The 14,558-nt window shown below is 46.7% G+C and overlaps 1 protein-coding gene across 1 annotated transcript; it reads left to right on the forward strand.

Moving 5' to 3' along the window:
- The first annotated feature begins 2,130 nt into the window (after positions 1-2,130).
- ANKDD1A (ankyrin repeat and death domain containing 1A) lies at positions 2,131-13,998 on the forward strand. The gene is made up of 15 exons (XM_062501574.1): positions 2,131-2,357; positions 4,723-4,826; positions 5,447-5,545; positions 6,120-6,218; positions 6,663-6,767; positions 6,988-7,086; positions 7,504-7,602; positions 8,740-8,838; positions 9,170-9,268; positions 9,491-9,589; positions 10,156-10,254; positions 11,557-11,652; positions 12,666-12,867; positions 13,564-13,695; positions 13,937-13,998. The coding sequence occupies exons 1-15, from the start codon at positions 2,324-2,326 to the stop codon at positions 13,996-13,998; spliced, it is 1,527 nt and encodes a 508-aa protein (XP_062357558.1). The 5' UTR covers positions 2,131-2,323.
- The last annotated feature ends 560 nt before the right edge of the window (positions 13,999-14,558 follow it).

Raw genomic sequence — 14,558 nt, forward strand, 5'->3', positions numbered from 1 at the left:
CTCTGGAAGACAATGACATTAACAGTGGCAGTTTAAACCCAGACAGCTCTCTATCCAAGGATCTCTTACAGCATAACAAAAGGCTAGCAAGAGCCAGAGGTCCCACCTAAGGCTGGGATGCACAGTACCTCCATAGTCCGTGCAAGTAGGGATTATTCTCTGCCCTATTCAGGACTGCTTCCCCAGCCCCCAGGCACTAGGATACCCAGTGGGAAGGGCTCAGCCCTCCTCAGTCATTCCTGCTGGCGCCGTTCCAGTTTGTCTGAAGACACTTAAATATTCATCGAGAAAGAGCAAGACTCCGTCTTGCCGGGTGCACAGACTGCTCTCCCGGGAGACGGGACACCTGCCTTCTCCACTCCCCTGCTCCATCAAATCATTAATTATTTAAAATAACAGGAAAGAGCAAGAAAAACTCTCCGCACTAGATATGCTTGCAGCCTGTTGTTTATGGTGCTCTCTGGGGTCTTGTGTGGCCTGAGGTTTGCATCTCCCCTCCGGCAGAAACAAGGATCAAGCCCAGCTTTCCCCTTTCCTCGGGGAGGATGCCCTACCCGCTAAGCTATTGTACAAAAGAAGCTCTTCCCTTTATCCAGACAGACCTTATGTTCACTTTTCCTTCCAGAGAGAGAGTGTCCTTTTTTTTGTTTAACTTCAGTTTAAATAAAAGGCAAACAAAGCAAAAATCCAAATCTCTGAGAGCAGCAGATCTATCCATAAACCCCCACGCATTCTGTATTTGCTCAAGAGCTTAGGGTCCACCTCCCCATTTCACAGCTGGGCAGGCCAAGCCGTAGTGTTCCAACTGCATCAGCAAGCACTTGGCTAGTGAACCCCTCGGTGATGGGTTTCAATGAAATGCAAACCACCATCTCCCTGCCCTGAAGACAGTTCTGGTGTAGCTGTAGGCACAGAGGGACATTTGGGGAAGCAGAGGGTCTCTCCTTGTCTGCAGACCCCCAGGACATCGCCTGCCTCCCCCCATCTCCAACACACCAAACGCCCCACGCTTTCTTACAGGAGCAGCACGGACACACACAAGGGTCCCCGAGAAGGGGATATACCCTAAAACTGCCCCGAGCCCAGGGAACAGCCCTAGCTGCACCCTGGACTTCATTGCTAGAGCAGGAAGTCGTGGCAGGTGAACAGCACTGGCACCCTCATGTGGTGACAGGCATCAGAGTGAGCCCACAGCCAAAATCAGCGGTACAGAGAGGGATACTTCTCCAGGGGGACTTCTGCTGGGAGTCCTGACAAGGACCACATCTGTGGGCCAGCATCGTCTAGGGGTTGAGATACAAACCTGATGTTACCTCTCCTATCCTGAGACCACCAGCAAAGAATCAGGATGGTCTGGGCTGGAATGGACCTTAAGGATCACCCAGTTCACCACCTTCCATGGGCAGGGATACCTTCCACTATCCCAGGGTGCTCCAAGCCCCACCCAACCTGGCCTTGGACAATTCCAGGGATGGGGTTTCATATAAGGTCTCCCCGGAGCTGTCTCTTCTCCAGGCTGAACACCCCCAGCTCTCCCAGTCTGGCTCCAGAACAGAGGTGCTCTAACCCTTGGAGAATTTCTGTGGCCTCCTCTGGACTCACTCTAACTGCTCCACGTCCTTCTTACGCTGGGGACGCCCAGAGATGGAAGCAGTATTACAGGGGAGGAGTTCTGTGGGGGCCCCACAGAAACAGATCTGATTATCGCCCCAACCTCAGCTCACCCTGGTTTCTTCCTTATCATACTATCAAAATGGAGAACAAAATTAAAGATAAAACCAGCCCAGACGCTGAAACTGGAGAATTCACTAAAACTCTGAGGGAAAAGCCCTTTTGCCACCTCCTGCACCTGCTGAGGGACGTGTAGGTAACAAGAGCACCTCATTCCCGGGAAACATCAACCCCTGAGCGCTGCTTTCAGGGGAAAACAAAAACAAAAACAACCCCCACATATATCCTACTGATTAGAAATCCCTCTCTACCCAATTTCTCTGGAAACAGAAATAAATTAATTTTGAATCAAACCACCCACCACCTCCAAGCAGCAGCACCCAGGGGAGCCGCGCTGAGGTGAAAGGCGGCACCTGACCGAAATGGCGGCAGCTGGATGTCCGCTCTCAAATCCTCCCCAAGCAGCACGAAAAGGCCGTGCGTGCCGGGAAATGGCCTTGTTTTATGATATTTTGTTTGAAAGAGCAGCAAAAGAGCCGCTCGGCGGCCTGCGAGGAGGCGGCGACGCGCCTGTCAGCCCGCCCTGAGGCGGCGGGGACGCGCCTCAGCCCGCTCTGAGGCGGCGGCGGCGGCGGGGCTGCTGTGTCGCGACATGGGGGACGATTTAGGGTCGGAAGGCGACACCCGTGAGTGGGGCCGAGGCGGGGGCTGCCCCAGCGGGGCCGGGGGCACAGCGCCGTGAGGGCCCATTCGTGTGGCGGGGGCGGGAGGGAGTCGGCCGGGTGAGGGGCACAGCCGGCATGCCCTAAAAAAAAATAACCGGACGCCTGAAAATCCGATCGGAAACAAAGCAGGTGGATAAACCTACCCGTGAATCAAGAGTGCTGTTGCCCCGAAGCATCTTGCACCGCTGAGATGCTGCACGTAACTCCGTGTTAAAACCCCGCACTCGGGGTTTTTGGCCCCCTTGGTCCCTCCGTCCCCATCCCATGTTGTCTTTGTGTCCTGCAGCCCCAGGTAGAGCCCGGGTTTTGCACGTTTCTTTCCTTGTCTTTCTCCTCATTTTCTGCTTTTCTGCATCTCTTGCATAATAAACTGCCTGTGAGTTGGTGCATTGCACTGAGGGTAAATAATTTTAAATGTTTTCCACACTGTTTGTGATAACTAAATTCCTGTTCAGAGAGCTGTAAGTACCCTGGAATCTGAGCTTGAAAGAGAAGGAAAACTGCTAAACATCCACTGAAATGTTGCTGTTGGACAGGTACATGCCATGATGAGAAGTGCACTTGCATTTACAGAGTCACTGTGGATCTTAAATAGGAAACTCAGACCATCAAACTGTTACTCGTGTTACTGAAAATAAATAAATTGTGGCTTTTACAGCCTTAACGATGCCAGATTTTTTACTGCATCTTCACAGCTAGTGCAAAGAATAACTAAGGTGCTTTGGCATGTCTTGAAAATGATGCTTTGTGTGACCATAAAATGTAAGAACACACTTCTGTCACCTGGAGAGCAGGGTCAGCAGCATTTGCTTAATTGAAACATAGGATTTACTCCACTGAAGGGAGATAAGCATGTACAAGGACGTGCTATGTGTGTAGCCATTGGTGTTAATAATTAACAAAAACTCAATGTGTTTTTCAGAAGTTCTCTTGATATTTCCTCTCAAATGAAGGGTCCATGCAGGGTGAAATGCAATCCTGTTAACACAGCTGACAAGGTGATAAGAGATTCTTAATGTACAGTATAGGAAATCCTGTTTCTTGCAGAAATCAGTGTCCAAATCCTTCTGCCTTCATTGTAGCAGCAGGTCCAGCACTCTTGAATAAACACTCTCAGATGACCATGTCTGGTGTTAAGTGGATAAACACACTAATGATCCTCTCTAGCATTAAAGTTTGTGTTATTTGTGTTTTCCTTGAGATAAAATTTTTTTGTTTGAAGGCAGGGGGAATGGAAACTGAAGGATGAGATTACACCTCTGTTGTTCTAAGAGTCCATGGTAGGGATCCCTTTCTTCTGTGCCTTCCAATGAGATTAATAGTACTTTTTAGGCAGCAAGTCTCCTGTTTGTCTCCCTCAGTGTGGTGGAATGGGAACAACTCTAAGTTTTGATGCTTTTTGTATGGCATGTGGTTAATATGCAGTTGATACGTTGGCACAAACTGAATTTGCACTGAGTCCCTCAAACTGCAGCCTGGGCTCTGCAGAAGTGTAGAAGAGAGCAGAGCCTCTGGGCCAGCCCTCCAGTGGGATGTGACAGGCCAATGTGACTCAAGCACTTCTTGAAAGAATTCCCCCAAAAGCACCAGGACAGAGACTGAGTCCAACAAACGCTGACACCAGCTTTGCCAAAAGCCTTCAGAGCCTCCCTGTTGGGCTGTGGCAGTCACAGCCTTGCTCTTGTTTCTTGGCAGGAAGGTTTATTTGATCAAAGAGAAGATTGCTGGGGCAAGGCCGAGCATGGAGAGTAAACATTCTTAAATTGTGTCTAACTGTGCAGGACAAATACTGCCAGTCATGGTGAATTATGTGCAGAACTGCCACGGTTTATTACGAGATGCAACACTAATCACAGGCCAGGCTGGCAGTTTTGTACTGCCTGGCTGGTTCAGGTTGCCTTCATTGTAGAGCAGTGGGATGTAGGTGGAAGGGTGGAGGAAAGGGTTTGTGTCGTCTCAGAGGCTTCACACTGACTCTGAGCCTCAGAGGGTGCCCAGAGGATATGGACCTCATGGATCAAAAGGCTTTTCAGCTGGAGAAAATCCATGCAGGGAAGGACACTGAATTAGAAGAGAAGTGGGTAGGACTGGAACAGCACTCATGTGGCACAGGGGTAGTCAGGGAAGGGGGGACAGAGGTGGAATATAAATCCAGCAAACATGCCAACATCCATACGGCTGGGATTCTTGCTGGAAGAATCTTTCTGCAGTCATCCTTCCCTGAAGCCACAGGGGCCGGTGAGATGAAGGAGAGGTTTGCTGGGGCATGCTGCTCCATGCTCCTTGCCAGCACTGTTTTAATGCTCACTCTTCTGCTCTGCTGCAGTGCTTCAGTCAGAGAAGGAGTTCCATGGTGCAGCGAAGCGAAATGATACGGCCAGGATGGAAGAACTCATCAGCAGAGGAGTTGATATCAAAGCCAAAAACAATGTAAGTTAAGTTCTGGGTTTTTCCACCTCCAAGCTGCAGCAAGTGCCGAGGGCGTGTTTCAGAACTGCAGCTCCTTAACACGACTCTTCTCATTAACTACTTAATTTGTCAAAGCTTTAAAATATAACACCCAGTGCCAAATAGGGCCTGTGGCAACCAATCAGTTTTCACAACACACTGAGACCCCCAGCACTATCATTCTGGCCACACTGGAAAGCTGCAAGTGCCAGATAGACATGATTGCCATGAAATGCTTTGATTTTGCTATCTCTGTACAGCAAGGCTCTGGGACAAACTCTGTTTCCTTGTTGACTAGTAGGCTCATGGAGATACAGGATTGCACCCATCCCTAGAGTTTCAGTCTGTCCATTTATGGTCAGCAATGTTCTTCACTCTGTGCTGTCATTATAGTCCAGAACTGCAGTTCCTGAGTAGAAGGTGACTAAAATCTGTCTGCCTGACAGGAGAGCAGAGACAGAGGGTTGCATCCAAAGAAAACTGCACAGTGTGAGAAATTCTGTCTCCATAGATGGCCAAGGATATTTTGGCCTTCAGAAAGGCTGGTGGATACACACACTCCGCATACATCAGCCTTCCCTGCCTCTGTCCTTCCCTTCCAGACAGAGCGGACTGCCCTGCACTGGGCTGCAGGAGCAGGGAGTGTGGATGCTGTGCGGCTGCTCCTGGATCACGATGTCCCTGTGGATGATGAAGACAGTGTACAAAGGCGACTCTCCCTTGCATGTGCTGCAGATGTTCGGTGCTGGGGCAGTGCTGGGGTCTGGGTGCTAGGCCAGCAGTTACAGACTGCACTTTAGCCCTGGGTGGGTGGCACAGGGTGGCACGCTGCACCTGCTGAGCAAGAGGCTGCAGCAAGCAGCCTTGTTGGCACACGTGTCTGTGCTCTGTATTTTGGCCTTTTCCTTGCATGCACAGTGGACTTGGAATAGGCTGGTAGAGTCTGTGAAGTTTTCCATAGAGCTCGGCTGTTTCCGATTGTGTTGATGGGACTTGTGGGATGACAGTGACAGCCAACAAGTTTTCTCTCCCCCATACAGCCAGGCTAGTACACACCATTAAATAGGTAGTAGCTGCCAAGAAGCAGGTCTCTGCTCAGTTGCTGTGAATATCTGTGACAGGAATAATAATAATTGGAGAGAGTGCAACTAAAAAATAGACCAGTGAGAAACAAATAGATTTGGAGAACTTCATTAAGCTAAGAGGACAGCTTCCCTCAAAGGTGGGGATGGTGATGGCTGCAGTTTAACTGTGTCTTTCTTTTTCTTTGCCCAGTTTGGAATGAATGCTCTTCTCCTGTCTGCCTGGTTTGGCCATCTCCGTGTCCTGCAGATCCTTGTCAATGCTGGAGCCAAGATTAACCATGTCAATAGGGTGAGGTTCTCCCTGTGTGGATCCATCACTTGGCTCTAGACTGCTGGGGGACAGAGAGAGGTTTGCTTGTGAGCTCAGTCGTGTGTGACAGCATCTGCTCTGGGGACTGCCATCTGCATTCTGACTTATCCCTGAAGCATCCCTGGAGCTCTAGAGATGCACACAGCTTCCTCACCTCTTGTTTGTTTGGTGCTGATGAGGAAGGTGGTACAGAAATGGGAAATGGGTTTAGTGAATCAGCAGTCCTTGTATTCTAAACTGGACCTTGTCTGGGAAAAGGGGTATTAATATTTCAGTCATAACTTGCTGTCTGCAGCACAAGGTTTAGCCCTAGAGGTGCAGGGAGGGGTGAAATGGGCCCTTGCTAACAGGAACAGGTTATCAAAAGAGACTGTCCCACAGTCTTGGATTCGTTGAATGAGCTGTCCTTTGTCTCCTCTCCAGAATGGCAGGAACCTGCTTCACTGTGCAGCTCAGAGGGGACACATTCAAGTCATGGAGTTCATCATGGAGGACTTGGAGGACATGTGTGTGGATGAGACAGACAAGGTATGAAGGCTTTTCACAGCTTTGTTTTATGAAATTTGGTCTTGCTCTGCTGAGCTTAGCAGGAACAGAATCAGAATCAGATGCTACTCCCAGAAGTCTTCCTGCAGAGTGAGCTTGGGGATGATGTTGGTTTTGGCTCTGGTCAAGCTTCCTGCAGCAGATGATCTGATCTTGTGCTTTCTGAGCCTTTTGGACTGAGTTTCTCTGTTTCCTTTCAAAGATGGACAGAACAGCATTTCACCTGGCTGCAGAATACGGGCAGCTGGAGGTGGTGGAGTTCCTCATTCAACTGGATTGTTCTTACAGTGCCAAAGACAAGGTAGGGGCACAAAACCACATGCAAGGGAGGTGAAGTCCAAGGATTAGGGGATGTGAAAACCAGGGAACAGAATACCAATTGAGGCTCAGGCAGGCAAGTTGTCCACAGTTGTTACTATGGCTGTGGTATGTCAGGGCTTTTCTTCCCTATCCACTTCAAGCTATTTTCTTGCTTGGTTCAGGATTTGTCTTCAGGGTTTTTCAGGCAGGATACACAGCAAGCCTGGTGGACCATATTCCAGTTTAAGGTAGGAGGAGTTCTTCCCTCACTGCTGCAACTGTAGGAAGATTGTTTCATATTGGTGCTACTGGTTACAACCTCCTTTTCAGCCACACTGGATATACTTTGTGCAAGGTTGTGGTATATAAACACTCAGTCCTGTGAGACATATGTTTATAAAGCAATGTTTACTTTCAGGAAGAAAATACAGCATTGCATTTAGCTGCTAAAAATGGACACCTCTCTGTGCTGGAGAAGATTATAGATGTAGGAGTGGACCTTGATGAAAAAAACTCAGTAAGTACACTTAAATTAAATCAAAACCACATCAGTTTTGCCCTTTTCCTCCCTAGAAATACTCTTCTACCACAGTCATTATGCTGAAAAGCCAGTATTGACAGGAGAGGTCTAGAAAATAGATGATTTTATCTAAAGCCTATGTGGGTAAAGGCAGGTCACACTTGCAGAGTGTCAGTGAAAGGCGACATCCGTCTTGGACCAATTTCCCTGCTTTAAAGTGTTGCTTTCTCTTCCTGCTGTATCTGCTCACCTACCTTATCACTCCATTTAATCTCCCTTTCTCTCCCTGACCCTTGTACATTCGAGTGCCTAAATGGTTATTGAGTGAGTTTTAAACTAAACTTCACCATGCTTTAAAGTATTGACTTAGTCACTGAACATATGGACCTTCTGTTTGAGATCTCTCTTTTGACATATCTGCTCTGGAAAATTATGTGGCTAGAACACATTTAATGACTTAGATAGCAAATATTGGCTTAGTATCACTGTTATTTATTCCAAGGCACACTCCCAAATAAGTTTATCAGCATTTTTTTAAGTCTTATTTGGTTACTGTCTTTGAAAAGTGTATTTGACTGTGATTAAGATCTGAAGGAAAGGGCTAGCCACCTTCTCTGGTAACTGGCAGCATTTGTCTACCCCCACATGAGCTGCCCTTTGTGCAAAGAGCAATAATAAAACCAGATTAAATCACTTAAGAATTTTGCTTGCTTGCTTCTGTTTTCTTGTAATGAAATGAGCTGCAACCCTCAGAAGGGAAAACCAATGATAGAGGGTCACAGGTTTCCAATTCTGTCTCTGGGCTATTCCAGGAAAACGGTTTGTCTTCACTGTCTGTGTGAAATCCTTTTTGGTTTATTGACGGGCTGTAGGGAAGGAAAGATGGTGAGCACAATGTCTGTCTTGTGGCACACAGCCAGTGACATTCAGGACAGAGCAGTACTCTGGTATGTCCAGGGCAGATAATCATGCCTTCTATTTTCATAACAATCAACTGGAGATCCCTGACCCTCAGAGCTGGTACTGTGACATGTCATGGATTCAGAAGATGGGGTAGGAGTCTGACTTGTTCTGCTGCTTTGTTTCGGCCTTGTCTACAGAAATGGGGCTTGTGTCCTTTCTTGCCTTGTGCAGGAAGGACTCACGGCTCTGCACCTGGCTGCTGAGGGGGGACACAGCCTCTGTGTGAAGCTGCTCGTGGAAGCGGGTGCTGATGTCAATGCCCAAACCCAGGTTAGCTCCATGGAAGTGATTCCATCCCCAAACCCTACTTCATGGATTTATGCCCAGACCTGTGGCTTCCCAGGTCACCTATTACAGAGAGAGCTCTGCATTCAGGAATAGCACAGGAAGTTTGGAGGAAGGTAAATGTGGTTTTGTACAAAGAGGCAGGTGAAGCTCCCTGGGACTGGTTTGGCTGGAGGCAATCTCCATGAATTTGTCCATGCCGGACCATAGGACTCTTGCAGGAGGGAGCAGGGAGTCTTTGTGGGTAGTCTGTAAAAACTGCAGCCTCTGGGAAGAATCCCTAAGTAACACTCCTCTCTTCTGACTTGCCTATCAGAAAAAGATGAACTGCCTTCATTATGCAGCACTGCATGGCTATGAGGAGATAGCCAGGATCCTCATGGATGCAGGAATCCACATGGATGCTCTCAATCATGTGAGTCCCTCTCAATGCTCTCACCACTAACAAGAAGATAAAGTCTGTTTGTGGAGCTTCTCAAGAGCACCAAGCAACTCTGGAAGGACCAGTGCTGCAGTATCCCTGTCAGCCCTCAGTGCAGACTGGCAGCTGTGATAGAATAGGACATGCTGGCCATATCATGGTTCTTTCAGTGCTATGAGCTAAGCTCTCCCTAAGTGCAGGATCTTCTTTCCACAGCAAAATGCATCAGCAACACACATTGCAGTCCTGCAGAACTTCCCAGCCATGGTGAAGCTCTTCATCAGTGCAGAGTGTGACCTTGACATTCCAGATAATGTAAGACTGCAGCTCCTGTTCTTTGTGTTTGAAACATGAACCAGTTTCATGGGGGAATTTATCACCTTGGGGACAGGATTAAAGAGGAGTACTTTAAAATGTGGAGAACCTGGAAGTGCAGCTTAGGAAATGTGAAACCTGTGAAATGATTCTAAATGTTGCAGTGAGGTAATCACTTGATGGTATTTAAAATGAGGCCTGTGCTGTGTCCCCTGCAACATTGCATAGTCAGGCTCTCTCCTCCTTGCTGGAAGCAGGCTGGAGAAATTTCAAGATGGAAGATATTCTGTAAAATGTTTGGAGGGCTGAGAATAGGACGCAAGCCTGGAGGTAGCTGGTTTTGTCACCAAACTGTAATTTTCTGAATGAGGGGCTTTGTGTAGCTTGCTTCAGTCAATCTTCATACTTGTAGCAATGTTCTCTCCTGATGATACCATAAAATTGACACATTTTATGTTCAGTTCTACTGGTTTCCATTAAATAGTCCCAAGTTCCTCCTGGTAGTGTTCTGTCCTTCCAGCCTCACACTTGTCCTTCTCTGTAGTCCTTTCTCCCTCCTTCTGCAGAGGCAGCAGACCTCACTCCACATCGCTGCAGAGCACAGCAGGCAGGACATTGCTGAGATGATTCTCATTGCAGGAGTTAATCTGAAGCTAACAGACAAGGTAAAAGTCTCCATGGGTGAAACAGGTTCTGTGGGAATATGGAGGGAAAATATACATAGATGGTATCTGCTAATGTTTTTCATAACTTTCAAGGAAGGCTAGTAATATTAAAACTTGGATATTTCCAGGGATAAGCCCTTAAAACATGGCTGAGCAGGTTATTTTGATGTGTTTTCCAGGAAAGAAGTGACTGGTTCTTAGACAGGTAGAAAATAGATAACACAATGAACAACACTTTCCTTCTCAAAGTTGTTCTAGTTCCTTCTACTTGTACTATCATGAACAGTAATATCAAAGATTTCCTCAAATAATGGTAAGTAATATACCTGAAAAATTACAGCACACATGTTCTAAAGTTGAAAGGATCTGTTTGGTATAGATCTGCCGCTGTTCTGGGGCTTTTGCCAGCTAATAAAATCAACAGAACAAATTTCAAGAGGCATGAAAATGTAGAATGTGCCCAGAAAGTGCTAGAGGGACTTGGGCAGGGATTAAAATAGTGTTTGCCATTTGCAGTGGGTTAGAGCAAGTGCTGACCTGAAGCCACCTGGCTGAACTGGCCTTCAGCTGTGGTGAATGTTTGTCACCTTTCAGCACTCTGTGGAACTGCAGTGACACTCAGCACAGGGGACACATTCACACTTTTCTGTATGAAATTGAGTTTCTGCTCACATCTGAGGCTATCACTGTTCTTCCTGTTATGCCTGGTGCCTGGGCTGGCTTGCTTTCCTTCATGCAACTTTCAAATCTCTTTCATTTCTGCCTTCTGATTTTCAGATAGAAATACAAATCTCCCCCTGCCCAATCCAAAATCATATTCATAAAAGGAACATAGCCACATTTCCACAGTCCCATCAGGCTGTACTTCTCCTAGGAGACCATTTCTAATCATGTGTATCTGGAGCCTATAAAGTTAATGAGGTTATATAAATCACTTTGGTTTCATGTGTCAGCAAACCTGCTGTGCAAAAGGCTGTAAAATACCTTGGACTGCAGAGCTGAGCTGGTCCTCTCTTGGTTGCTCTCACGTTGGTGGGCTGCAAAAAGCTTTTCCAGTGGCTCCTGCAAAACAGGCAGATCCCTTGTAGGAACAGAGGAGATGCTACAGAGCCTGGAAAACCACTCCCTATGCCCTGAATACAGAAGCTTGACACCAGCTCACGTCTGAAGTATTCACAGGTGGAGAACAGGTCCTGGCTGGGTGCATTACTCAATAGTCTTTGTGCCTACTGCTGCAGATGCTGGGTGGGCATGGAGATTATACCTCCTAAGGTGCAAAGTCTTTTCCACTTCTAATTTCAGCAGGGGAAAACATCGCTGGATGTTGCTGCCAGAGGCAATCACATCATCTTGGTAGACATGATTATCAAGGCGGATCGATTTTACAAATGGAAGAAGGTGAGCAGCTTACACAACAGCCCCTGTGCTTTCTCCTCTCCATTGAGGCTCCACCAGCTGTCAAAGAAAAAGAAATACAGGACATCCCATGACAGCCTGGCCTCTATCTTCATACCCTTACTTAAGAAAAACAGAAGTCCTCACCATGCCAACAGCATCTACTTAAGGCTTTCCTTATTTAAAAAGGCCTCTGTTGTTAGAAATCCCAGGCGGCACTGATGGGAATAGGGGTTTCCAAAGCTTATTTAACAGCTGCTCCCAAAGGGATAGAATTAGTTCCTTTTCCCAGAAGGAGAAATTGAAGGACTGAGCGGTAAAATGTTTTGCCTGAGGTCACCAAAATGGGATTTTGAGTGTTTTTCAGCAGTGGAAGGAGAGTTCTTGTTGGAGTCATGCAAACAACTTCTCCCTTAAAGTGCAGCCTCTCAGCCTCAATCTCCCCTCTGAAATCCTAACTACCCCAAGCCTGTGCCCAAACCAAGCTGAACAGAGTGAGCTGAAAGTACAGCCCAATGTTACATCCTTTGCATGTTCTTAGGATTTTGGTTGTCTTCCCATAGCAGAGCTCTAGAGGGGGAAGAAAAGGAAGGAAAGGAGGGCATATGCCTGTGGCTCAGGTACAGCTTCGGGAGTAATGCTCAGTGTATCAGGCCCTTGCACTGGCTTCACATGCAGCCCTAGAGAATGTGATGCAGACTCTGCAGCCTGGCGTGTAAGCGCTGTGAGCACGAGCTGATGTGGCAGGGAAGCAGGATATTAAATTAAATGGTTCTGTCCCAAACCCCAGATAAAAGGCAGTGTGGAAATGCAAATTATGATCTGCAGGGACTTCCACTTCGAAGTGGCCATTAGCAGCATTTTAACCTCACAGAGTCAAATGAGAATAAAGAGAAGAAAAAAATGAGCTGTGCCAGAAGGAACTCGAAGGTACCACAGAGCCGAGGGTATGGGAGGCTGCAGAACCACAGGCACTACTGCAGCACCTGATTGACTCTCCTGTTCTGGCTTTGCAGGACAGCCTGAACAGCGACTCCAGCTCATGGGTGGCAAAGCACTTGACCTTTAAGCAGGATCACAGGCTGGAAACACAGCACATTCGCTCAGTCATGTGGAGATTAGCCACTAAGTACCTCAAACCTGGGGAATGGAAGAAGCTGGCACATTACTGGAAATTCACGGATGACCATATTAGGGCCATTGAGCAACAGTGGACAGGTATAAAAAAGTTTCCCAAGTATTTTCCTTTCTTTCCTTGGACTTTGTTTCTAGGAGATAAAGCTGCAGCAAGAGCAAAGCATGAAGAAAACCAGTTGGTTTATTTGAAACAACCAAAAGATTAGGTTAAAAATTCTGTTTTTACTGAGTGTGGAATTACCTACACACTGTAATTGGTCTAGGAATAAAGCACACAAGCAAGGGAGTTAGTGGTTCTTTGCTCACTCCTTATGAGACATTCGCCAGGCCTCTGAGTTCTTGCTACAATTCTTGTTCTATAGAACAGAAGAAACTTGCTGGTTTTACTTTATTCTTTTGAGTGAATTCTTTCCAATTTAAGAAATACATTAGCAGAAGCAGGATCTGAGAGTCAGAAACAGATCATTGCTAGTTCAGCTGTTGCAAGAACTCTAGTTTGGATGATGTGAGCAAGGGGCCAAGCTGTGCTCTGAAGGCAGAAACTGTATTGCCATGAAAGGCTGTGCAACAAACCCAAGCTCAGCCATAGGCACTCCAGAAAGTTCCACACAAATCCAGCAATCACATCACAACCAGGAATTAAAACCATGCTTTACAACCTCCTAGTAAAATCCAGAGAGGAGGGAGAAGTGTGCAAGCCCACCAGGGCAGAAATCTGCTCTGGTTCAGGGCCATGTACTCAAGTGTGTGATTTCATCTGTGGTTTGATCCTGGCAGGCACTAAAAGCTACAGGGAACATGGCCACAGAATGTTGCTGATCTGGCTCCATGGTGTGATCACTGCAGGAGAAAATCCAATCAAGGGACTGTATGAAGGCCTGGTGGGAATTGGGAGAAGAGATTTAGCAGGTAATACTTTTATCTTCCTTCAAATAATGCACACTGAGAATTATTTGAATTAATTTACCCAAATTCTGGGCTTAGACAATGTACACAGTGGAAAACGTCACTGAAGCCAACTCACATGAGCTGAAAGCACCTGATCTGCCCCCTTGCTTCCATTACATGTAATCTCTTTCTCAATTTCGATAGCTGAACAGATCCTGCCATGACTTTATTTTTCTGTGCAGCAGATGGTTCTCTCTTACAGAAAGTATCCGGAAAAAAGCAAACGCAGACTCCACCTCTCCACGGAAGTGCACAGCAATGTAACACCAGGAGCACCCTCAGCTGATCTCAAAGCTACAGGAGAAACACTGCTGCTGAGAGAAGGCAGATACCACCTAAGGGCTTCTTGTCACAAACTGCTGGCACTGCTGCATCCTTCTGGACAGGAAATGACAAGGGTAAAACAAATGCTCATGATCAAAAATGCCTCTACACTGAAGGGAAATTTTTATCAGCAATTTCAAATGGCCTGGGTTCTATAATGAATTTGGTGAGCAAGCCTTACTTTTCATACTGCATCAGGAAATACTAGTTTTACTATAACTTGTCTACAGCACATTTTTGTATATAAATTTTCAGTTGTCAAATTTTTAAGTTAATGAGGACAAAGGCTTTATTTTCAGGAATGTTCTTCACGCATGCCTTAGGCATGTTCATACGTTCCCACCATAAAGAGAACTTAAGCAAAATCAAAGCTACTCTTTGGGCCTTTTGGAACCTGAGGGGTTGGGATCTTTAATGCTTTGACTCTTCACAGAAGTTTGAGAAGAGTATTAGTACATGCTGTTTATAAATGTACATTAACATGTATGTTTATAATTCAA

The sequence above is a fragment of the Cinclus cinclus genome, chromosome 13 (genome assembly GCF_963662255.1).
Source record: "Cinclus cinclus chromosome 13, bCinCin1.1, whole genome shotgun sequence".
Taxonomy (NCBI): domain Eukaryota; kingdom Metazoa; phylum Chordata; class Aves; order Passeriformes; family Cinclidae; genus Cinclus; species Cinclus cinclus.

What these genes read in the sequence shown, in the direction of transcription:
- ANKDD1A (XM_062501574.1), top strand. Translation starts at nt 2,324, where the DNA reads ATGGGGGACGATTTAGGGTCGGAAGGCGACACCC. An exon ending in GATTTTACAAATGGAAGAAG is followed by an intron (nt 11,653 to 12,665) that starts GTGAGCAGCTTA and finishes CTGGCTTTGCAG; the next exon opens with GACAGCCTGAACAGCGACTC. An exon ending in TGGGAGAAGAGATTTAGCAG is followed by an intron (nt 13,696 to 13,936) that starts GTAATACTTTTA and finishes TCTCTCTTACAG; the next exon opens with AAAGTATCCGGAAAAAAGCA.